This window comes from Rhodotorula graminis (assembly GCF_001329695.1).
Source record: "Rhodotorula graminis WP1 unplaced genomic scaffold RHOBAscaffold_11, whole genome shotgun sequence".
In the NCBI taxonomy this organism is placed as follows: Eukaryota; Fungi; Basidiomycota; class Microbotryomycetes; order Sporidiobolales; family Sporidiobolaceae; genus Rhodotorula; species Rhodotorula graminis.
Window position 1 is genome coordinate 37456 of NW_017264938.1, and position 21020 is coordinate 58475.

The window sequence follows — 21020 nt, forward strand, 5'->3', positions numbered from 1 at the left end:
GGGATACGTCGCACAGCTCTAGACGGCTCGCCCACGTAGCTCCCAGTCGGGCCCGTGCTGGGCGTGCTCGTCGCCGCCTCGCTGCGCCTGACCTGCTGCGCCGCCGCCGCCGCCGCCGTACTTGCCGACGCCGCGACGGCGCCGTCCTCGACTCGCGCGCGCATCGACGACTGGGTCGACGCTCCAGCCGTGCAGGCTCACCTTGGCGAGCGCGACCGGCGGCGGGCCGAGCCCGGGCGTGTCCGGGTTGGCGCTCGCGTTCGCCTCGATGCGGACGTCCTCGGCGAGGCGCAGAGCCGCGCGCGCGGCGTAGTCGCCGGCCGAGCCGGGCTCGTGCGCCGACTGCATGAGGTACTGGAGGACGAGCGGACCGGTGTGGAGGGCGACGCCCCGGCACGAGTGCGGGTCGGCCTTGGGGTCGGCGCCGGCGATGCGGAGGTCGAACGACGCGAGCGCGATGTACAGGTTCTGGTCGGCGGGCAGGAGGTCGACGAGAGGCCGGATGGCGGACGAGGGCCGAGCTGGAGCGTCGCTGGCCGGCGCCGACGTCGGCGAGGCCAGGGACCGCTTGGACGCCATCAGGGCCGACGCGAGGTCGCGCACACAGCCCATGACGACGGGCCGCCACAGGTCGATCTGGATCGTCTCGAGAAGCACGCCATGCTCGCCGCGGCATGTCGCGGCGTCGACCCACGGGACCAGGTGCGTGCCCGCCGCGTCGTCGAGCGACTCGTCGCCGAGCGCGCGCACGGCCGACGTGAGCTCGAGAGGGCCGAGCGCGAGGATGTCGAGTCGAACAGGGTCGGACGGGAGCGCCGGCATGCCGTACGTGCTGCGCCGGCGCATGCGAGGCTGCCGAGCGTCGCCGTCGTCGGCCGCCGCAGTCGATGGCGCCGACGCCGTTGAGTCGTCCGAGTCGTAGGCGCTCGCCGATTCATGCTCGTGCTCCTCGTGGTTGCTCGCGAGGATAAAGACGTTGAGCGTGTCGGCCGTCACCGAGAGGCGCGTCGCGTACTCGAACGAGAACTGGTCCTGCGCGCTCTCGATCGAGGTCAGGGCACGCTTGGTAGACAAAGGGGAAGAAGCAGAGACGCACGAGGTCCTTGTTGAGGTTGGGCGCGACCTTGAGCGGCTTGATGCGCCTGCGCGAGTAGTCCTCGGAGAGCGCCGGCGGCGGCGGCACGCCAAGCTCGTCCTCGAGCGCACTCGTCGCCGTGCGGCGCATGCCGGGCCGCTCGTCCGGCACGACGCGACTCTTGCTCCTGCTCCTGCTCCTGCTGCGCTCTCGGTCCCGGTCCTCCTCGCGCTGCGAGCTGCGCTTGGCCCGCTCGCGCTCGACGCCGCGGTGGTGCCGCCTCGCGCGGTCCGCCGCGCGTCGCTCGACCTCGCTCCTCCTCACGCTGCGCTCGTCCCACTGCGCCCCGAACGCGCATCGGACGCGCGGCGCGCTGACGCACAAGAGCTCGGGCGACGCCCAGCTGCGGAAGAATGGGTCGTCCGGGTCGGGCGCGGCGAGGCGCGCCGGGTCGGGCTCGGACGGCGCTAGGACGGGACCCTGGAGCCGCAGCTCGATGCCCGACAGGGTGAGCGCGCCGACGACTCGAGGAAGGCCGAACACGCGGCGCGAAGTCGGCCGGTCGCCCGCCGATGGGGAGGACGACGGCGACGCCGAGGCGGGCCGGCTCGATGCGGCTGTGCGAGGGGCCGACGCACGCGCCGGGCGCGAGTGAAGGATGCGCACGGCGGCGGCGAGCGTCTCGAACGCGGCGTGTGCCCGCAGGGGACCGAGCAGGCCCTCGACGACGACGAGCGGGTCGTTGTGGTTGCGCGGTGGTGCGGTCGAGGGCGCGGATGCAGCCGAAGAGTCGGCGGTAGACGTCGAGGAATTGGGAGGAGGAGGTGCCGAGGAGGAGGAAGGGATCCAGGTCGACGAGAGGTCGATCCTCGAGGCGCCGAGCGAGAGGGCCTTGGTGGCACTCGGGCCCGTCAGGAGCTCATCTGCGCGCGGTCATACGTCAGGCTTCGAGGTCTCATGCGTGTCAAAGTCGCGAGAGGGAGGGGAAAGAGGGGCGCACCTCGATCCTCGTCCACGAGCTGCCCCATCCTCATCCGCCCCTCGACCTCGGCCCACTCGGCCCCGACGCTCCACGCCTCTTCTCCCTGCGCGATCCACCCCTCGTGCTCCTTGCACGCCGCCCCTCGCCGCATCTGCACCCGCGCGCCGCGGAGCGCGAGCGCGAGCGACATGGTCGACGGGCGCGCCTTGCTCTCGGCGGCGTTGGCGGCGTCGGCCGGCGACGAGGACGGCGCGGCATAGTGCGCGGCGAGGACGACGGGCGGTAGCGCGAGGTCGACGCTGCCGAGGAGGCGCGGCATCTTGCGCGCGCGTGCCGCCTTGGCGCGCTGTGCGCTCGCCGCCTCGAGGTCGGCGCCGTCGGGCGAGTCTGCGCGCTCGAGCGGCGGACCCTGCTGCGCCTTGACGTCGTCGAGCGCGGTCTTGACGCGGTCGAGGACGCTCTCGAGCTCTTGAACTCGCAGGAGGAGCGCGCCCTCGTGCGCCTCGGCATCGTCCTGCGCCCGACGCTCGGGCGCGTGCCGCCTGCGCCCTCCCTCGCGCGCCTTCTTGTCCCGGCCGTTGAGCTCGCCGCCGACCTCGCTCGCGCCGCACGCCCCGGCCTCGAGCTCGTCGGCGGCGGCATCGCTGCAGCGCCCGCCGACGGGCGCGAGCGTCACCTCGAGGCCGCCCTCACGCGGCTCCCACCGCCCTCGCGCGAGCTCGAGCGCGGCGCGCAGCTCGATGGCGCCGGGGAGCTCGAGCGCGGGCTTGCGCCGCTCGTGCTCGACTGCGGCGCTGGCGCTGCCCGGCGAGGCCGGCCCGTCGACGAGCGAGACGCCGGCGATGCGCACCCACGCGCTGAGCTCGTGCGCTCCGATGCCGAGCGCGTGCGCGTGTGCGTGGGCGTGGGTGCGGGAGCGCGACGGCGAGGGCGCGGCGGCACGGGCCGGGCGGTGCGACGAGCTGACGCCGGCGACGAGGCTCGCCTCGAGGGTCGGGCCGTTGCCGTCGCCGCCGAGCGAGATGCGCACAGGCGAGACACGCAGGGCGAAGCGGTGCGCGAGGTGCGGGACGAGGCGGGTCGCGAGAGCGAGGAGAGGGTGAGGGCGGCGGCGGCGAGGGGGAGAAGGAGGATGAGGGGGAGCGGCCTTGATGTGTGCCGCTGGGGAAGGGGGGGGAGGGTGGTGCGACGAGCGCTTGGACTTGGGCGCACGCGAGCGAGAGAGGGCCTCGAGGGGCACGACGACGTTGACGCCCTCGACGCGGAGGACGGCCCACGCGCCGCGGTCACGCTCGTCGCCCCTCGCGCGCGCAAAGGTGACACAGTCGACGTCGATGCGGATGCCGTGGCCGGTCGTGAGGCGCACGCCGCGGATGGACGAGAGGGTGAGGTGCGAGATGCGCAGGTGGGGCGGGAAGAGGAAGAGGTGGAGGAGGGCCGGCGCGAGGAAGCGCAGCGTGACGGCGAGGACGAGGGCGCACAGCGCAACCGATGCCAGGAGGTGCATGGCGGCCGTGTGTGCGGGTGCGCGTGCGCTGGCGGGCTGTCGAGCTGCGTACGCCGAGGTCGAGGCGACGAGAGGGGGGTCAGCGGGGGAGGACGGGCGCAGAGAGGAGGGAGCGTGGGCGCACCGGTGCTGTAGAGGGTCTGGGCGTGTACTCGGAGCTCAGCAGCAGTGCATCGTTGTCGCTCGTGCTGGTGGACGAGTCGCAATCAGGTGGAGGCGGTGCGGCTCGCTCGGTGGCTCGCGGCGGGGCTGGTGGGTGCGCGCAAGTGCGTCGATGCGGTGCTGTGGTTGCTCTGGCGGGTGCGGCGCAGCTCTGGCGCAGGCGAGCGGCGGCGAGGCGACTTGAGGCGAGCCCGAGGCTGCGTCCGCCTCGCAGGCCGAGGTCGGCCTGGCACACACGTCGACACCGTGCGAGCTGGCGCTTCTTTCTCGCCGTCCAGCTCGTGTCCTGCTCTCGCGGCTCGCTCAACTCGAACAAGCTCGGGAACCGGGGGAGGAGGCGGCTTGCCTCCTCGCACTGAGCGCGCCCAGTCGCCTCTAGCAGCGCCTCGTGCTCGACTGGCAGCTGCGTCGACACGTGCAAAGGACGCTCGTCGAGGCGAGGGTCGCAGCGAGAGAACGGGCGCGAGAGTCGCTCTCGCACCGCAAGGCGACGACGACAAGGATGCGGGAAAAAGGCGAGTTGCGACACGGCTGTACATGGGACCCGCACGGTCCGTCCCTCCTCTGCTCGTCCTCGTCTCGACACTCTCCTCCGTCGACGAGCGCCCCCGCACGCCGACCTGCGCCTGCTCGAGCGTCGAGAGCGCGCTCAGAAGCCGGCGGGGACGATGCCGCCCGGGGCAGCGGCGGCCGGTGCGGGTGCGCCGGGCTGCGCCGGGGCGCCGTACGGGTTCGGGGCGCCAGGCTGTGTGCGGGCGCGAGAAAGAGTCAGGGGTTTCGACTCGAGTGAGAGGACGAGGGAGAAGGGGGCGAGGGAGGGAGGGGACGGACCTGGGCGAGGTACTCCTTCTCCTGCTGGACGAGGGCGGCCTCTCCCTCGATCGAGAGGAGGAGAGGCATGCCGACGAGGAGGGCCGTGGTGGTGACGATCCACGCGGCGTTGCCGGCCTTGGACGCGGACCAGCCGAGCCAGCCCTTGGCCGAGGCGGCGGCGTCCGACACGGCGGCGCGGGTGGTGGGCGGGACCATGTCCTTGAGGGCATAGATGCGGTCCTTGAGGGTCTCTTGCGAGGGGTCGTACAGGTCGAGCTGGAGGTCCGAGTCGGAGACGACCGAGTCGACGTCCGAGCCGGCGTCGCTCGAGGCCGAGGACCACGCATCGTCGGGAACTTCAGTGACGCGGACCCTGTGGTGGCGGTGGCGTGGTTCGAGCGAGGGATCGAGTGCGATGATGAGATGAGGCGGAGGCGGGAAAAGGGGAGGGAGGCGGCGAGAGGGGACGAGGTGAGCGGGGTTGGTCTGTGTTGGGCTGCGGGTGGCTGATGAGGGCCTGCGAGTAGAATGGTGCTCACATTGTGCAGGCTAGAGGTGAGGGTGAAGAGCGAGAGAGTCTCGTCCCTCTCCTCCTCCTCCTCGTCGTCTTCCTCTCGCGGCTCTGGCCCAGCTCTGTCCCCCTCTCCCTCGATGCGCCGATGCACTCGGTGCCAGAGCTGAGGGCTCTCCCGCCGAGTGCCCTCGCCCCAAAGTACCGCGCCCACCTCGTGCGCGCCGGCTTGATCCACCCGAGCGAGGCCCTCGTCCTCTCGCCACACCACCTCGCGCGCCTCACCAGACTCGCACCGCAAGACTGCCACATCCTCCTCGACCAACTCGCGAGAGCCGTCCTCGCCCCGGGAGACGACGACACGGTCGCGTCCCTCGTCGAGCCGTCGACCTCGCTCACGACGGGCGACCCAGCCCTCGACCTCCTCCTCGGCGGCAACGGCATCCGCACCGGCACCCTCACCGAGGTCGCAGGCCACTCGTCGTCCGGCAAGACCCACCTCTGCCTCCAGCTCGCTCTCACCGCCCAGCTCCCGCCCTCCCGAGGTGGCCTCGGCGGCGGCGCCCTCTTCATCTCGAGCGAGGGCACCGTCCCTTCGTCCCGCCTGTTCCAGCTCGCCGACCACTACGCACAACGCCTCCCGCCCAGCCACGCCCGCACCGCCTGGGACTTTCTCGACAACGTCCACGCCGAAAAGGCCCCCGACCTCGACACGCTCGCCGCCGTCCTCGCCTACCACGCCCCGGCCTGCATCGAGCGCGTCGCTGCCCACGCCGACTCGCACACGCCCTTTCCCTTCAACCTGTCCCCTCCCTCGTCCCTCGCCCGCGACCCGACTGCGCCGCTTCGACCTCCGCAAGTCGTCCTCGCGTCGCGCCCGCACCCGCCACGCCCGCCGCTCCCGATCAAGCTCGTCCTCGTCGACTCGATCGCGGCCCCGTTCCGCGCCGACGCGACCGCGACCTCGTCGTCGTCGTTCGCCCAGCGCGCGCGCGACCTCGGCGCCCTCGGCGACGCCCTCAAGCGCCTCGCGGCCGAGTATCGCTGCGCCGTCGTCGTCGTCAACCAGGTGTCGGACGCCTTCAGCCCCGCCGAGGAGCGCCCGCTCCACCCGGCCTTCCTCGGACCCGGCGCGCCGCACGAGCAGCTCGCGCTCCCGCTCGAGCTGTACTCGCGCACCCAGACGACGCACTTTTCCGGCCTCGCCGCGTCGACCTCGAGCGCCGCGCTCAAGCTCCCGTGGCGCGTCGACGGCCCGGCGGGACCGTCCGGCGGCGGCGTCCAGGCCGCCCTCGGCCATGCGTGGAGCAACGTCCCCTCGACGCGCGTCCTCCTCCTCGTGCGCCGCACAGGCGGCGCAGCAGGTGGCGCCGGCCCCGCCTCGACCCGCAGGGCCGCCGCCCTCGTGTGGAGCCCGTACGCGCCGCGCGCCGTGCTCGAGACGCGCCTCGGCGATGGCGGCCTCGAGGGCGTCGGCGACGTGCGCACGCGCGAGGTGCTCTTTGTCGAGCGGGGCGCGCACGACGACGACGACGGCGACGGCGACGACGGGCGAGGGCAGCACGACGAGCGGCGGGACGACGACGTCGACGTCGAGGCCGAGCGCGAGTGGTGGCACTCGCAGGCCGAGCGCGTCGTCCGCGAAGCGGAGCGTCGAGCGCTCGGCGGCGGCGGGTCAGAGGCAGCGGACGAGGGTGTGCGGCCGGCCGAGGGAGCAGCCGGTGGCGCTGACGCGCAGGACGAGGACGAGCGGCGGCGCGCAGACGAGGGCCCGCTCGAAGCTGAGCGGGCGTGACGGGCGAGGTCGGTGCGCGGTGAACCTTTCGTCGACGTGTTGTTGTACTCGCACAGCTTGATTAGCCCGTAGTTGAGTCGAGGAGCAAAGGAGGAGAGATCTGCTCTCGCTCGCTCGCTCTCGGACCTCACTCGCCGCCGGCTCGCCGATTCGTGCAGTTTGAGGCGTGAAAGTGCAAGAGCGTACAACAGTGCGTGTCCCGATAAATGCTCGTCGTCCCTCTTCTCTCGCCGACCGCTCTTCTCGCTCCTCGTCCACTCTCTGAATCCTCACGTCAAGTCCAGCCTCCCAGTCTCGGTCCGCTCGAGCTCTGCCGCCACCGGCGCTCGTCGCGCACGGCGAGCACGGGCGAGCGCGATCCCGCTCGCGCTGCGTGCGCCCGCAGTACGCTCGCTCATCGGACCGGGGTGAACGTGTTGGCCCGGACCTGCTCCTCGATCCACTTCTGGACGGCTGGCGGGCCACCGTGATCCATCATGAGGCCGTCTGGGACCTGTACAGGTGGTCGAGAGTGAGCTCGCGGACCGCAGTGGTGCACAGGAGGCCGAGAGAGAGAGAGAGAGGAGGGGCGAGACGAACCTTCAGCAGTCGCAAGTTGTCGTTGGCGACCTCGGCGAGCATGTCGCGCACCTCTGTCAACTCGAAATAGCCGCCGCACAGCTGCGGACATTGCGAGAGGAAGCAGGAGGTCAGGTACGCCGGTCGGAACGGATGCGTCGGCGGAGCTCGAGGGGGAAGGGGGAGGAGGGAGGAAGGAGGGGGACGCACGAGGAGATCAACACGGGGGATCTGCGCGTTGAGGACTACGCCGCAATCCTGTCGGGTGAGAACGCGATCAGCATTCGGCTCGGAGGGAGGGGGCAGAGAGGGGGAGGAGGACGGTGGACGGACCAGGATGTCGGCAACCCCTGCGACGACCCGCACGACGTCGCCCTGGTTCATCAAGTCGGCGACGGCGAGTAGCCCTGTACGAGTGGATCCATGCTGTCAGCCTGCGAGCCTAGAGACGACGGCGAGAGAGGGAGAAGCGAGGCGGACTGACGTTGCGGATGTTGGCCGAGGAGGACGGCGCGCACGGGCGTGCCGGGCTCGCTCAAGGGCGTGTCGTACTGCTGCCGTGGGTGCTGGTCGAGGTTGAGTACCATGGCGCGCGCGCTGGCGGTGGGGGTGCGGACCGAACGTCTCCAAGCGGCAAGCGGGGGAGGGAGGGGGGGGGAAGAGGAGGAGGGCGCGCGCAGGTGGGCTTGCTGCGCCTCGCGGGGGTGCTGGAGCGGGTGCTTTTGTGTGCGACCCAAGGCAGTGGTGGATCAGGGTCGAGCGGGCGCAGAGCAGCCGCCGGCCGCCAGCCCTCCGAGCCTGGTCGATCACACTCGCACCTCGACCTCCCCTGAGTCGTGCTCGTTCTCACCGCAGCGAGCCGGCCGGCGACGGTCTGTACGGACAGCGCTGCGATCGTGCCAAATCTCCAAGCCGATGCGACGTCGAGCGTGACGAGTGAGAGCGACGTCGAAACTCTGACGAGCAGGCTCGAGCGCGCACTCTGCTGCACTCCGTCGAGGCTCGACCACGCGAGCCCAGGTCCGGATCTAGTTACCGCCGGCGTTGCGCTTGACAATTGCAAGCATTCCGGAGCGTGCCGACCGCGGCGAAACAAACGCGATCGACGACGAGTGGAAGCCGGGGAAACGGAGACGCAGCTGCTGCTTGCCTCGTCGCTCTGCCCTCGTCGCCTCGTGCTCCTTGGCGTGTTGTCGCCCGGCTCGACGCTCGCCTTCCGCGCACCTGCGTGCTGCCTCTCCCCCTCGTCCCACCCTCGTCACTCCTTCCTCGTCCACGCCAAGCCGCGCTCTCGTCCCGATGTTGTACGCGTCCATCGTCGCCCTCGCAGCACTCGCGCTGCAAGGTGCTCGCGCCGACGGCTTCTACCGAGCTCCCCAAGTCGGCCATCACGACGCTCCGCTCCACCGGCGAGACCTCGACAAGCGGTACCCGCCGGACCGTGCGACCACCTTCCGCCCGACGACGACGCCCGCCTACGCCGTCGAGACGGCCTCGCCCACCGCTTCGAGCTCTTCTTCGCAGACGACGCGACCGCCAGGGCAGTTTGGCGGCGGGACGGCCACCAGGGCTCTCGTCGCCGCGACGACGTCCCTCGCCTCGACCTGCGCGCCGCCTTACGTCGCACCGACCATGATCAGCGGCACCGGCACGCTGCCCAAACCGACGTCCTTCGTCCGACACGCCGTCTTCCGCGACAAGTTCCTCACGCTCGACGGCAAGCCCTTCGTCGTCGTCGGTCCAAGTGCGTCCTTCTTTCCCTAGACCCTCTCTGCTCCGTGGTCTTGCTCCCCTCGAGTCACTCTCGCTCACCCACACACGTCGTCGCAGACATCTACTGGCTGTGCCAGGTCCGTCCTGTCTCTCTCCCTCTCGCGGAAAACTCTCGAGCGACTAAACTTCCTCTCCTCTCAGGACGAGAACTACGGTCCGCTCGGCTCCTACACCGACAAGGCGCGCATTCGCGAAGCTTTGGCTATCGCAGTGGCCATGGGCGCAAATACGGCAAGTCGTCTATCGTCGCCGTCGTCCCGCGGGAACGTCACGGACCGCCTCACTGACTCGCTCCCTTTCGCCCGCAGATTCGCGCTTTGACGTGCGGCATCTCGGTCGGCACCTACCTCGGCAAGAACCCGTACAACCTCCAGCCGACCAAGACCGTCATCAACGAGGCGGCGGCAAGTCTGATCCTCCTCGTGCTCCCTCTCGACGCCCGTACTGACCCTGCTCCTTGCGTCGCAGTGGGACGTTCGCGACTATGTACTCTATGCGGCACGAGAGTACGGTCTGCGGGTCATCATGACCTTGACCGACAACTGTGCGCCCTCGTCTCGCGCCGCTCGTCCACGGCAAAAAAGCTGACCAGCTCGTCTCGCGCCGCAGATGCCTACTACGTGCGTCGAGTATCTCGCCGCCCTTCCTCGAACCCCTACTGACTCTCTCGATACCCTTGCTCGCAGCATGGCGGCAAGTGAGTCTGCCCCTTGGCCTCTCGCTCCCCTCCTTTTCGTCCCTCGTCCCCTGACGACCGCTCCTCGCGCAGGTACGACTTCCTCAACTTTCGCAGCGGCTCTCTCGCCAATGGTGGTGCAGCCTTCTACACGAATCGAGGCGTCATCAGCGCCTACACTGTGCGTCCTCCTCATTTCCCTCGTCCGTCCTCAACTCGACCTTCCCAAGTGGCTCACGATCTTCTTCGACGCCGCAGAGCTACGTCACGCAGTTCGTTTCGCGCATCAACTCGTACACCGGCGTCGCCTACGCCAACGACCCGACCATCCTCTGCTGGGAGACCGGCAACGAGCTCGGGCAAGTCCCAGGCTCTCTCGCGGTCTCTTTCTTTCTCGCCTCGACGACGAGCTGACTCGCTGCCCTTCCTCCAGAGGGTACATCAACAAAGAGATGTGGCCACCTCTCACCTGGACACACACCGTCCGCGGTGTGCGTCAGCCTTTCACTCGCTCGAGCGACCCTCGTCCTCGAGCCGCCGTCAGTCCTTGTACTGATGCCCGCCTCGCCGCCGTCCAGATCATCGCCAAATACGACCGCAATCACCTCATCATGGACGGCACGAACGGCTTCTGGAACTGTGCGTCTAGATCGGCCCCTCTCTCCTCGCCCTTCCTCGTTTGACCTTTCCTTCCTGAGCGCGCAGACACCAACAACGCCGAGGCGGCTGGCCTCCAGTCGCGCTACATCACGATGATGACGGATCACGGCTACCCACGCAACCTGTTCGTCGTCCCTCTGCGTGGTTGAGGGCGCGAGCTCGCACTGACGGTCCGTGCGTCCTCGCAGCGGCATCATCCAGCACGAGGTCGGCCAACTCGCCAACACGTACTTCGGCAAGGCGTTCCTCATCGGTGAGTACGACTGGACGACGACGCAGAGCTCGCTGCCGTTGTCCGACTACCTCAACTACATCGAATCTCAGAAACCGAACATCGGCGAGTGCGTCCTCCTTTCCCCTCTTTCTCCGACCGTGCCCAACCGCCGCTCATCCTCCCTTTCCCGCCTCGCAGTATGATCTGGAACGTCATGGGCCACGACCCGCAGTGCTGCCGCTACGTCTCGCACAACGACGGTGCGTCCTCGTCGCCAAAGCCTTTGGCGACCTACTCAAACGAGCCTCTCGCTCGAGCCGATCTCGAGACTTACTGACGTGCCCTCTCTCCCTACACAGGCTACTCGTGAGTGTAGACAAGCCCCTTCTCAGCCTCGATGAAGAACTCCTCCTGACCTTGTCCCTCCTCTCCTTCCCCTTCTCCCTCCCTCTCTTCCTCCCTTCCTGCCTCGCCTCTTTCCTCCCCTTGCCGCCCGCCCACCTCCTTCGTACCCTCGCAGTATGTACTACCCGTCGGGCAACTCGGTCGCCGACCAGGCCAACATCCTCCTCGTCTCGCAGCACTGGCACCGCCAGACCGGCCGCACGCCGCCCACCTCGCTCGTCGGCGTCACCTGCCCGCAGCCCGTCTTCTAGTCCGCGCAGAACGGATTCTTACGTGTCGGAGCTGTCGGCGTTGCAGCAGGCCGGCGCGAGGGAGCGAGGGAGAGAGGAGCATGCACAGATCTCTTGTCCGTTCGCGCGCTCGCCGGCCGTCGGCGACATTGTCCTTCCTAGCGCGCCTTGCGCTCCTCAGCGGTGTAACAGTGTCCCTATTCATCGTGTCGAGCGCGTCACCGTCGGCAGAGAGGGCTTTTGCAGAGGAAACCTCGACACAAGCTCGCTCGAGCCTCTCATCTGACGGCCGTCAGAGCGAGTTACGCTAGAGCTGCGCAGCTTCGCTCGTCGTTGCGTCGCTGCATGGATGACGTTGCTCCCTTTTGAGCTGTAAAGCTAGCTGAGCGAGACGCAGAACGTAGCTGACGAGAACTGGAAATCGGCTTGCCCGAGCTGTAGAATGCTCGCTCTCGTTCTCTCAAGCTCTCGACAGGACGAGAGGAAGGACTGACTGACGAAGTTGCGTTAAGGTCGTGCTCTAGACGGGGAACTGGCGAGGACTAAGGGGGGCGAAAGGAAAGACGAAGAAGGAGGACGGTCGAAACAGGCGAACTGACAAAAAGGATCCGGGGGACGATACGAAGCGACGAGGGAAGGGCTGCACACACGAGCGACTGGCGCATTGTGCGACTTTTTCGAGAGAGAGAGAGAGAGAGAGGTCGAGGAGGAGAAGGGAGCTCTTTTGAGAGGCGGGGGAAAGAAGGAAAGGGGCCCGGCGCCGGCGCCGAGCTGTTCTCGCTGCGCCCTCGCCGGCTCAGAAGCGACGGTTCGACACCGCCTCGACCATGACGACCGACTCGGGGCTCGGCGGGAGCACCTTGGGCCTCATGCGGCCGGCGCCACGAGGGTAGTAGGCCGTGCTCGACGCGGGCGAGGTCGGCGGCGAGGGGAACGAGCCCATGTCGGACGCCGACGCCGACGCCGAGCCGAAAGTGAAGGGCGAGAAGAGTGAGAGGGACGAGGTGCTCGTGAGGGACGGCGAGAGAGAGTTGGACGAGGTCGAGGTCGAGGTGCAAGTCGAGGAAGTCGAGGGGCAGTTTGTGCGAGGGAGCGGCGAGGGCGAGATCGAGAGGGGCGCGACCTGCGTGCGACTCGGCTTGCGGGCGCAGCTCGGCGGGGGCGAGGGGCAGCGGAAGGGGAAGGCCGGTGGGAAGGCGACGGGCGTGGGCGTGTCGGGACCGGCCGCCGGACGAGGGGTCGACGGCGGCGACGGCGCAAAGGTCGGGACGGGACGACCGTGCCAGACGGGCGACGAGGGCGAGATGGGTGTCGACGGGAGGTCGAAGCTGCAGAGTAGGCGAGATGCGTGAGTGAGGGTCCGTGCGTCGAGAAGAGGGGGAAGGAGGGACGCACCCGCACGGCAGCTCGACGGGCGCGACCTTGTTGAACTCGGTCGTGAGGTCCTCGAGGATCAGGCTCGACAGCGACGGCGAGCCGGCGGCGACTGGGCGCGGCAGGAGGAACGGCGACGGCGTGTTGGCGCCGACGGGCACGATGCGCGGCGTCGGCGGCGGCGTCGGCCTGTTTTTGCTCGACAGGAGCGCGTCGGCGCCGAGGACGACGGCGGACGTTGCCGCGAACGAGAAGCCCTCCATCGCCGGGTCCATGACGTCGCGCGACGAGGACGAGGTCGACGATTTGGCCCACTTGCGCGCGCTCGGCCCTCTCGGCACAGGCGTCGGCGAGGCCATCGAGACGTCGCCGAGGTACGCGTGAGGGTGCGACACGACGGGCTGGTGGCGGTAGACCTGGGGCGACGGCGGCGACGAGCGCGGGATGCCCCTCTCGAGCTCATAGTCGAGGTCGAGCGGCTCGCCGACGCTGTCCCTCGGTGCCGTAAAGACGTCGAGGACGGCGCGGTGCGACAGCGGGGCGACGATGGACGACGAGGCGCACGACGAGACGCTCATGGTCGTCGTCGTGTCGCACGAGTGGTCCTCGGTCGACGACGAGAAGCGCGAGACCTCGGGCGGCGTGTCGTATACGACGAGGTCGTCGTCGTCGAGGCGGAACGAGCGGTGCGTCTGGGCGTGGTGATGGGTCGGTGCGGCTGAGCGAGGGAAGGGGACGATGGGCGCCGTCGTCGCCGTCGTCGCGGCGGGCGAGTAGGTCGACTCGAGGTTGGCCTTCTCGAGGCGGAGCGTGACGTCGCGAGGGGCGCCCCAGCTGTCGCGGTCGAGGTTGTCGGGGAAGATGGAGGCGGCTGGCGACTTGGGGTACTCGATGAGCGCCGGGAACGAGTTGGTGCGCTTGAGGGCGATGCGCCTGGACGACGACGAGGGAGGCGCGGGCGAGGGCGAGGGCGAGGGCGAGGGCGACAGAGGGGACGAGAAGAAGGTTGAGAAGGAGCGACTCTGGCGGCGAGCGTGCTTGAGCGGGCGCGAGTCGACCGAGTTGGACGACGCCGGCGTGTGCGGCAGCGAAGGGCGACTCGACTCGGCCCGCATCGACGGCAGCCGCAGCCTCGACAGCCTCGACAGCGCCCTTTGTGTGCGCGACATGCCCTGCTCGACGACGACGAGGACAAGGGTCAGCTCGAGGCGATGTCCCACGACCGACCGCCCACGTTCCCCACGACGACGAGAGCGAGAGAGGGACGCACCTGCGCAGAGTCCGACACCGGACTCAGCGTCGACCCGAGCGTCGCACTGCGCTTGCGCTGGAGCGGGAACGGCGCCATTCTTGACGAGGAAAGGCGAGTTGAGGGCGGAAGAGTGAGGAGAAAGGGCGGCGAGGACAAGGTTGGACGACAGGGATCAGGTTCTGGGGCCTCTGTCGAAGAGAGGGGCACGGTCGAGCGTCCGTGTGCGGGGTAACAGAGTTCCGCGAGCCCGGGGACGACAGATCAGTAAAGGAGGCGGACGAAGAAGCGGACGGCGGACAGCGCACGCGCCCCGAGTGAAGCCGGCCAAAAATCGCCTCGACCCAGGCAAGCAGCGTACACGCTCGAGGCACGAGCACATAGCAGAGAGGCACAAGAAGTAGCCGTGCCCGACCGACGCGAGTCGGGCCAGAGCCGCGACCTGGGGACGGCCGGCAAGAGTCCAAGGGTAGAATGACAACAACAGCGCCCTCTGGCGCACGCCCGGCTCTCGCGCGCCCGCTCCAGTGTCGCAGACCTGCCCTGCGCGAGCTGCACACCCGCCCTAAGCCCGCCCGGCCTTCCTTGCCGCGCGCGCGAGCCGTCGCTCCTCCTTCTCGGCCCGCTTGGCCGCCGCCTTGGCCTCGACGTACGCCTGCTCGTCGGCGTCGAGTGGCGTGTCGGCAGGTGCAGGGGTGGTGGAAGTCGAGGCGAGGGCCGAGGACGAGGCGGTGCTGGACGCGAGAGAGGGGAGGGCCGAGGTCGAGGTCGAGGTCGCGGTCGAGCCGGGCTCGAGCAGCTTGCGCATCTTCTTGGCGGCGCGGCGCTCCTCCTTGGACAGAGACGCCTGCGCCAGCTCGACGACGGGCGTCGACGTGGTCGTCGCCTCGACCGTCTCCTCGACGACGGCGACCGGCGCCGTCGCACGCTCGTCCTGCTCGTCCTCGGCGCGCGCCTTGCCCTTGCGCGCCGCCTTGGCCGCCCGCCGCGCCGCCTTGTCCTCGTCCTTCTTCCTGCGCTTCTCCTCCTTGCGCGCTGCGCGCCCGTCGCTCCCGCCGGGTCCCGCCGCCGAGTCGCGCTTGCGCTTCTTGGACGACCCGGCGTCGTCCTCGTCGTCGCTCGAGCCCGCCGCCGCGCCGTTCTCCTTACCGGTGCCCTTGCCCTTATTGCGCTCGTCGTCGCCGCCGGACCCGCTGAGAGCGGTGCCGCGCAGGAAGCCGCTGTAGAGCTGTCGGCGCGCGAGCTCGACCTTGACGGCGGCCATGGCGTCGAGGTTGAGGCCGCTCCTCTGCGCGTCGGTGAGGGGCTCGTAGGCGTTGCCGTCGGGAGGAGGTGGGCGGTGCGACAGGATGCCGGTCGAGGTGCGGTGGTGCTCGGTCTGCGTCGAGGCGGGAGGGTCAGTGCTTGGGCTCGACTCGCGGGCCGACGAGAGCGAGAGGAAGCGGGGCGCACCTTGTCGCCGGTGACCTTCTTTGCGACCGAGGTAAAGACGGCGTCCCACCAGGCAAAGGACGTGTCGCGGTCGCGGCCGACGCCGGAGAGGGTCTTCTTCTGGGCGACGGTGACGGGCTTTGCGCGTCCGGCTGCGCTGTTGTTGAGGGACGAGCCGGGACCTGCCCAGCCGAGTCCTCGGAGGTAGGTGGCGCTGTCGAACTGGTTGGCGCCCATGGTGGACAGGGTCAAACGAAAGAAAGTGGAGAGAGGGCGGTGCAGGGAAGGGGAGGGTGGGCCGGCAGCTGGCGAGGTGGCGCGTGCACGGGGGCGGTGGGTGTCGAGCTCGAGAGTAGTGCTAGCTCGTCGCTGGTGCAGCTGGTGGGCGTGGTCGAGACGCGAGTGAGGAAGAGATGAGCGAACCCAGCTCCGCGTCGTCGACCACCTCGTCGCCACGCTCTCAGCCCGCCATGAGCAGACCACACGCCAGCTCAGTCGACGCAGACAACGCCTGGGGCCCACCTCCCGCTCTCGTCCAACCAGCAGAGAGCTTCAGTGCCGCAGACGTCGCAGAGAAGGAGGCCCTCGTCCAGTCAGTCGCACCTCTCGCTCTCTCTGCCCGTGCGAAGACCGACTGACACTGCTCCCTGTGCCCACAGAGAGATCGTCAACCGCCAGGACGGCCTCAGAGGTGCGCCGCCGCCCCCTTCTCCTCGCCTCGTCCTCGTCCGCGTGGGGGAGCACCTCCTTCTTCCGCCGCACCGCTGACCGCCCTTGTGCCCCCACACAGCTCTCCTCCAGCGAGTCGGCGAGGTCCAGGGCGAGGCAGAAAAGCTCAAGGCCGAGAACGCCACCCTCCAGACCTGTGCGTCCTCCTCCCTCCCACCTCTCGCGCCCGCTTAGCCGCTCACTCTCCCTCTTGCCGCGCCGCAGACATCGACAACCTCACCAGGACCAAGTACGTGCTCCTCTCGCCGACCCACAAGTCCCCTCGACGTCGTCACCCTGACCCTCGCCTCGTCGTCCCCTCCACAGCGCAGTCGCCGCCGGCGCAAGTCGTTGAACCTCTTCCTCCTCCTCGCCCTGTACCCAATCCGAGTCGTCGTACTTGTTGTACCTCTCTCCCTCGTGCAACTCGACCCAGCCGCAGCTTCCTCGAGAGACAAGGTCCGAGCGACGCTGCGCAAGGACCGCGGACGCGACCCCGCTCTCCTCCCCCAGCTTCTCCTGTCTGCCGGCTTCTGCTGTCCGGCTCGTCCGTTCCTCACCGACGTACTCGGCCTCGCCGCTCGTCTGGTCTGTCCGAGATCGCTAGCGCCAGCGACAGCGAGCTCGCCCCTCATCTCGTCTCGCTTCCTCGCCTCGGCTCTTCTCGACCTCCCTCGCCCACTCGTCTTCGTCGCAAGGCCGTCCAGCATGCCGGCGACGTACACCTGCCGCACCTGTGGCTCCTCGTTCAGCTCGAGTCGCATCAACTGGGCGTCGCCGACCTGCGGTTCTTGCGAGCTGGCTGCTCGAGCCGAGCAACGTCGCGAGGTGCGCCCATTCCCTGCCTCTCTCTTTATCTCGTGCCGACAATTGACCTTTGGGATGCGACACAGGGCTTGTCCGCAGCTCGAGTTACCTCGGTGCCGTTCGCCGCTCGTCGCGCCCATCTTGGCACGGGCACCAGGGCGGCGACTAAGAGCGACATCGGCCGACTGCGTGTTCAGCCCAGCGTGTCGCCGAGTCCGCCTTCGTCCCAGTACTTCGACCTCGCGCACGAGAGCGGCGTCACCCTGGCGTCGAGCGCGGCCGCCTCTCGCCCTCCGCCGCTCGTCGTGGTCCTCTCGCCGAGCTACACCCTTGTGTGCCGCGTCAGCAGCTCAAACTCGACCTTGATCGTGCGCCCGTACCTGTCGACGCTCCTCGCCTACCTGTACCGCCGCCGCCGGCCCGAGGGGCTCGAGCGCGAGCCTGTGCGCGAGGTCCGCATCGTCGTCTTCTCGGCCATGCGCATCTACAACTTGGCGACCGCGCTCCACGCCATCGGCCTCGAGCCGGCCCCGAGCGTCGCCAGCACGGCCAAGGATACGTCCGCCGAGGGCGAGGTCGCCACCACCGAGTCGGCCGACAACGAGCCGCTGCTCGACCTCGTTCTCCCGCGCGAGTCGATGGGCCTCGACACGCTCGACTATAATCGGGACGTCGTCACGGTCAAGGACCTCGCCATCGTCTGGCGTGGGCTCGGCATCGAGGCCCTCGACGGTATCCGGACGACGGTCTTGGTCGACGAGAGCGTCCAGGCAGCAGTGCGTCGGCTTGCTTTCCCTTGTTCGCTCCCTTCTACGTGCATCAGGTCCCGATGAACTGACCCTGCTCAAATCCGTATGTAGTTCCCGCAGCCGCACTCGCGCCTTCCGATTACGCCCTTCGACCCCGACTCGGGCTCGGCCGTCAGGTCGGGTCGCGTGCGGGAGCTGCCCGGCTCAACGTGCAACGACACGGCTCTGCTGTCGACGATCTACTACCTCGAGCTCCTCGGCCGCGAGGCCAACGTGCCCGCCGCCCTCAAAGGTGGGCTCGTGCGCCGGTCGGAGGAGGACGCTCGGCGCGTGGTACGGGCGAGGGAGGGACTCGCCGAGGGCGCAGAGGTGTCGCTGTACGACGTGCAGGAGGAGCTCGCGAGGAGGGGCAGGGCGGTGTGCGCCGAGTACGGCATCGAGGTGAGCCGCGAGTGGGACGAACAGTGGCGCGAGAAGGTGCGCAAGGGCGGCGCGAGCGAGAAGGTGGCGAGGAGCTAAAGGAGACAGCATCGCGAGGGCTGCAGACGTACACGGCGATGGAATAGAGGCGTGTCGAGCTCCTTCTTCCGGTCGTCGAGAGCGCTTCTCTCGACTTGAGAAGGCCGCTCGACTTTCTCTTTCTCTCTCGACGACGGGCCCGAGATGGGTAAACCAGGCTCTGGCATTCGCAAGGAGGACACAATAGAGAGAGCACGCCGTGTCGCAAGAAAAGGTCGAGTCGAGGAAAGGCCGGCGAACCCGAGTCGAGACTCGAGGGTCTGCACGGCGAGGATGGTCGAACGGCGTCGTGCTGAGGAGCTGCAGGGGCGCGAGGGAGAGGCAGAGAGTCAGGACACGTGACCAAGAGTGGCTCGAGGGCGAGAAGAGGGAAGAGGCGACGCACCAGGACGGTCGCGGCACCCGGACGAAGAAGAAGGAGGACCGTGCGGCAATGCCGGCACGGCACAACGAGGACGATGGCGAAAGGCGAGCAAGGCCTCGGTCGAGGATCTTGCCGCGAGGCCGAGGAGATGGTCGAGGTGAAGCTGGCGAACCCGAGACGAAGCTCGAGGGTCTGCACAGCGGAGGCGGTCGAACGGCGTCGTGCGCGAGGGCTGCGAGGACGAAACAGAGACGGTCAATAAAGGTGGCCGCGAGACCGACAGAGAGGAAAGGAGAGCGAGCGCACCAGGACGGTCGCGGCGCCTCGTCGAAAGAAAGGAGCCGGCACTGCACGACGGGTACGGCGAGACAAAGGTCGACAGGTTGTCGGTGGTTCTTGCGGCAGTGGTGCTGGTCGTCGAGTCGATCGGGATGATGTCGTGGATGAGCTTGATGAGGTCGAGCTGCGAGTGCCGTGAAGAGAGAGAGAGGGTCAGTCTGGATCTCGAGCGAGAAGGCGAGAGGGACAGAGGAGGGCGCACCTTGCTGAAATGGTCGATCGGGCACTGCTTGGACAACTACGTCCTGTGGTCCGGGAAGAAGCGATGTCAGGGTCGAGTCGAGAAGTGAACGAGAGAGGGAGAGGCGAGAAGGGACGCACCTCGCGCGCTTGTTGGCGGGCGCCGCCGGCTCGTCGTCGTCCGAGAGCACGATCGGCTCCTCGTACGTCTTGTGCTTGTGGCGACGCTCGGGCAACTGCGGGCGCGCGACGACCGGCTTGACGTCCTCGTCGTCCGACAGGACGAGCACGTCGACGTCGTCCTCGTTCGAGTCGTCCGAGTCGTCCGAGTCGTCCGAGTCCGAGAGGTCGGCCCACGCCTCGTTGCCGAGGTGCTCGGCGCGTGCAGCGATGCGGAGCGAGCGGCGGATCTCGGCCGGCGTCATGTACTTGTCGGCGAGGTCGTCGGGGACGTACTCGTCGTCTGGGAAGAGCTCCTCGGTCGAGCGGCGCATCGACGGGCTGGCCGACCTGCGTCGGGAGAGAGGGAAAAGGTCAGGTCACGTTCTGTGTGGGCGAGGGGGCGACAGAGAGGTGGGAGGCGACGCACGGCGAGGTCTTCTTCTTGGGCTTGGCCGGCTCGACCTTGAGCGGGGCAGCGTCGAGCTCGCCCGCGTCCTTGGCGCTGCAGGACAGTCGGTCGTCAGGAAAGACTCACGACGAAAGAGAGGCGGGGAAGAGAGAGAAAGAGAGACGCACAGCATGAGGTAGCAGTCCTCGAGGCCCTTGAGGTGGTCGACGAGGGCCGAGGTGATGGCGGCCTGGCGCTCCTTCTTCGCCTTGAGGATCTTGTCGATCGCGCAGCTGGGGAAGAGACGAGGCGTCGTGTCAGTGGCGGACTGGGGCGAGAGGAGGAGAGGCCGACGCACAACTCGTGGAAGCGGGCCAGAGCGACGGCGAGCTTCGTCTTCTCCTCGTCGTCCGAGGTGATCTCGCGGTTGTAGCCCTTGGCGATGCGGCAGATGTACTGCTCCTTGGTGAGCCTGCGCGAGTCGGGAAGAGTGTCAGGAGTCGGGACTCGCTGATCGGCGTCGAGCCGAGCGGAGGCGGGGTGCAGTCGGGTCGGGAGGAGGAGGAGGAGGGGGAAGAAAGGGAAAAGGAGGACGTACCGGCACCGCTTCTCCGGCAGCGTCATGTCGGCGACAAAAGCGCCGTCCGTGTCGTCGGCCTTGCGCTTGAGCGGGCGCGGCGTAGGCGAGAGGTCACGTCGGTCGGCCGTGGCGGTCGAGGTGGCGACGAGGGCGAACGAGGTGGTGGCCGTCGACGCCATGACCTTTTTGTAGTCGAGCTTGGCGGCGTGGACGAGCCAAGGGTGGAGCGGGAGGCGGCCGAGGTCGGCGAGGTCGCGCTCGTCACAGCTGCGGTCGAGGTGGGCCTGGCGGACGGCGAGGCGAGGACCCTCGAGGAGCGGGTAGGGAGCAGCGAGCATGCGAGCACGCTCAAAGGTGAAGAACGAGGCAGCACGAGGCATGGTCGCAAGGAGGGGGGAGGGGATGGGGAAGGGGAGTGGTGGGAAGGAGGAAGAGAGAGGGAGGGCAGGGCAAGAGGGCGAGCTCGACCGTCTCGCCACCATCACACGAACGCTCTGAAAGCACTCTTGCGCGTGCGCGAGGCTGGTCGACTCCCGAATGTGACGGCTGGTGGGACGACGACGCGTCGACGCGGTGCGGGAGCGGGAGTGACCAAGTGGGGGGCTCTCGAACGCGAGTCGACAGGGGTCGCTCTGCACTCGAGACTCGAGTGCATCGTCCGAAGGTGCTCGTAGCAAGCTCGAGGCTGTGCGCTCCGAGTGCGGCGAGCGGTGAGCTGTCGTCGCTGCAGGCGAGGAGGCGGGCGCGCGCGTCGAGCGAGGCGAGGAAAGCGACGCGACAGCTGCGCGGTGGGTCGGCGCACGGGCAGC

At 68.7% G+C, this 21020-nt stretch overlaps 9 protein-coding genes across 9 annotated transcripts; 3 read left to right on the top strand and 6 right to left on the bottom strand.

Moving 5' to 3' along the window:
• Positions 1-18: 18 nt before the first annotated feature.
• RHOBADRAFT_45775 (uncharacterized protein) lies at positions 19-3564 on the bottom strand (the record flags this gene model as incomplete). Its single annotated transcript, XM_018414663.1, has 3 exons — positions 19-1032; positions 1097-1998; positions 2076-3564. 3 exons carry the CDS (start codon positions 3562-3564, stop codon positions 19-21), a joined length of 3405 nt encoding a protein of 1134 aa, XP_018269257.1.
• Positions 3565-4375: 811 nt separating this feature from the next.
• Positions 4376-4886, bottom strand: RHOBADRAFT_45776 (uncharacterized protein; the record flags this gene model as incomplete). Its single annotated transcript, XM_018414664.1, has 3 exons — positions 4376-4471; positions 4558-4790; positions 4880-4886. The coding sequence occupies 3 exons, from the start codon at positions 4884-4886 to the stop codon at positions 4376-4378; spliced, it is 336 nt and encodes a 111-aa protein (XP_018269258.1).
• A 2353-nt stretch (positions 4887-7239) lies between these two features.
• Positions 7240-7990, bottom strand: RHOBADRAFT_54990 (uncharacterized protein; the record flags this gene model as incomplete). Its single annotated transcript, XM_018417602.1, has 5 exons — positions 7240-7338; positions 7425-7505; positions 7614-7661; positions 7737-7810; positions 7888-7990. The coding sequence occupies 5 exons, from the start codon at positions 7988-7990 to the stop codon at positions 7240-7242; spliced, it is 405 nt and encodes a 134-aa protein (XP_018269259.1).
• A 712-nt stretch (positions 7991-8702) lies between these two features.
• Positions 8703-11382, top strand: RHOBADRAFT_54991 (glycoside hydrolase family 5 protein; the record flags this gene model as incomplete). The annotated part of the gene is made up of 16 exons (XM_018417603.1): positions 8703-9147; positions 9234-9253; positions 9318-9386; positions 9485-9598; positions 9645-9720; positions 9786-9796; positions 9863-9873; positions 9946-10033; positions 10111-10211; positions 10286-10343; positions 10431-10491; positions 10558-10636; positions 10701-10853; positions 10925-10987; positions 11018-11023; positions 11247-11382. 16 exons carry the CDS (start codon positions 8703-8705, stop codon positions 11380-11382), a joined length of 1491 nt encoding a protein of 496 aa, XP_018269260.1.
• Positions 11383-12157: 775 nt separating this feature from the next.
• Positions 12158-13904, bottom strand: RHOBADRAFT_45780 (uncharacterized protein; the record flags this gene model as incomplete). The annotated part of the gene is made up of 2 exons (XM_018414665.1): positions 12158-12689; positions 12757-13904. 2 exons carry the CDS (start codon positions 13902-13904, stop codon positions 12158-12160), a joined length of 1680 nt encoding a protein of 559 aa, XP_018269261.1.
• Positions 13905-14549: 645 nt separating this feature from the next.
• On the bottom strand, positions 14550-15652 carry RHOBADRAFT_45781 (uncharacterized protein; the record flags this gene model as incomplete). The annotated part of the gene is made up of 2 exons (XM_018414666.1): positions 14550-15362; positions 15437-15652. The coding sequence occupies 2 exons, from the start codon at positions 15650-15652 to the stop codon at positions 14550-14552; spliced, it is 1029 nt and encodes a 342-aa protein (XP_018269262.1).
• A 233-nt stretch (positions 15653-15885) lies between these two features.
• RHOBADRAFT_45782 (uncharacterized protein) lies at positions 15886-16478 on the top strand (the record flags this gene model as incomplete). The annotated part of the gene is made up of 5 exons (XM_018414667.1): positions 15886-16007; positions 16075-16106; positions 16206-16280; positions 16349-16373; positions 16451-16478. The coding sequence occupies 5 exons, from the start codon at positions 15886-15888 to the stop codon at positions 16476-16478; spliced, it is 282 nt and encodes a 93-aa protein (XP_018269263.1).
• Positions 16479-16812: 334 nt separating this feature from the next.
• Positions 16813-18198, top strand: RHOBADRAFT_54994 (uncharacterized protein; the record flags this gene model as incomplete). Its single annotated transcript, XM_018417604.1, has 3 exons — positions 16813-16951; positions 17017-17706; positions 17791-18198. The coding sequence occupies exons 1-3, from the start codon at positions 16832-16834 to the stop codon at positions 18196-18198; spliced, it is 1218 nt and encodes a 405-aa protein (XP_018269264.1). The 5' UTR covers positions 16813-16831.
• A 329-nt stretch (positions 18199-18527) lies between these two features.
• Positions 18528-20591, bottom strand: RHOBADRAFT_45784 (uncharacterized protein; the record flags this gene model as incomplete). Its single annotated transcript, XM_018414668.1, has 9 exons — positions 18528-18550; positions 18735-18794; positions 18869-19025; positions 19104-19139; positions 19219-19591; positions 19671-19745; positions 19820-19924; positions 19990-20103; positions 20230-20591. 9 exons carry the CDS (start codon positions 20589-20591, stop codon positions 18528-18530), a joined length of 1305 nt encoding a protein of 434 aa, XP_018269265.1.
• Positions 20592-21020: the final 429 nt, after the last annotated feature.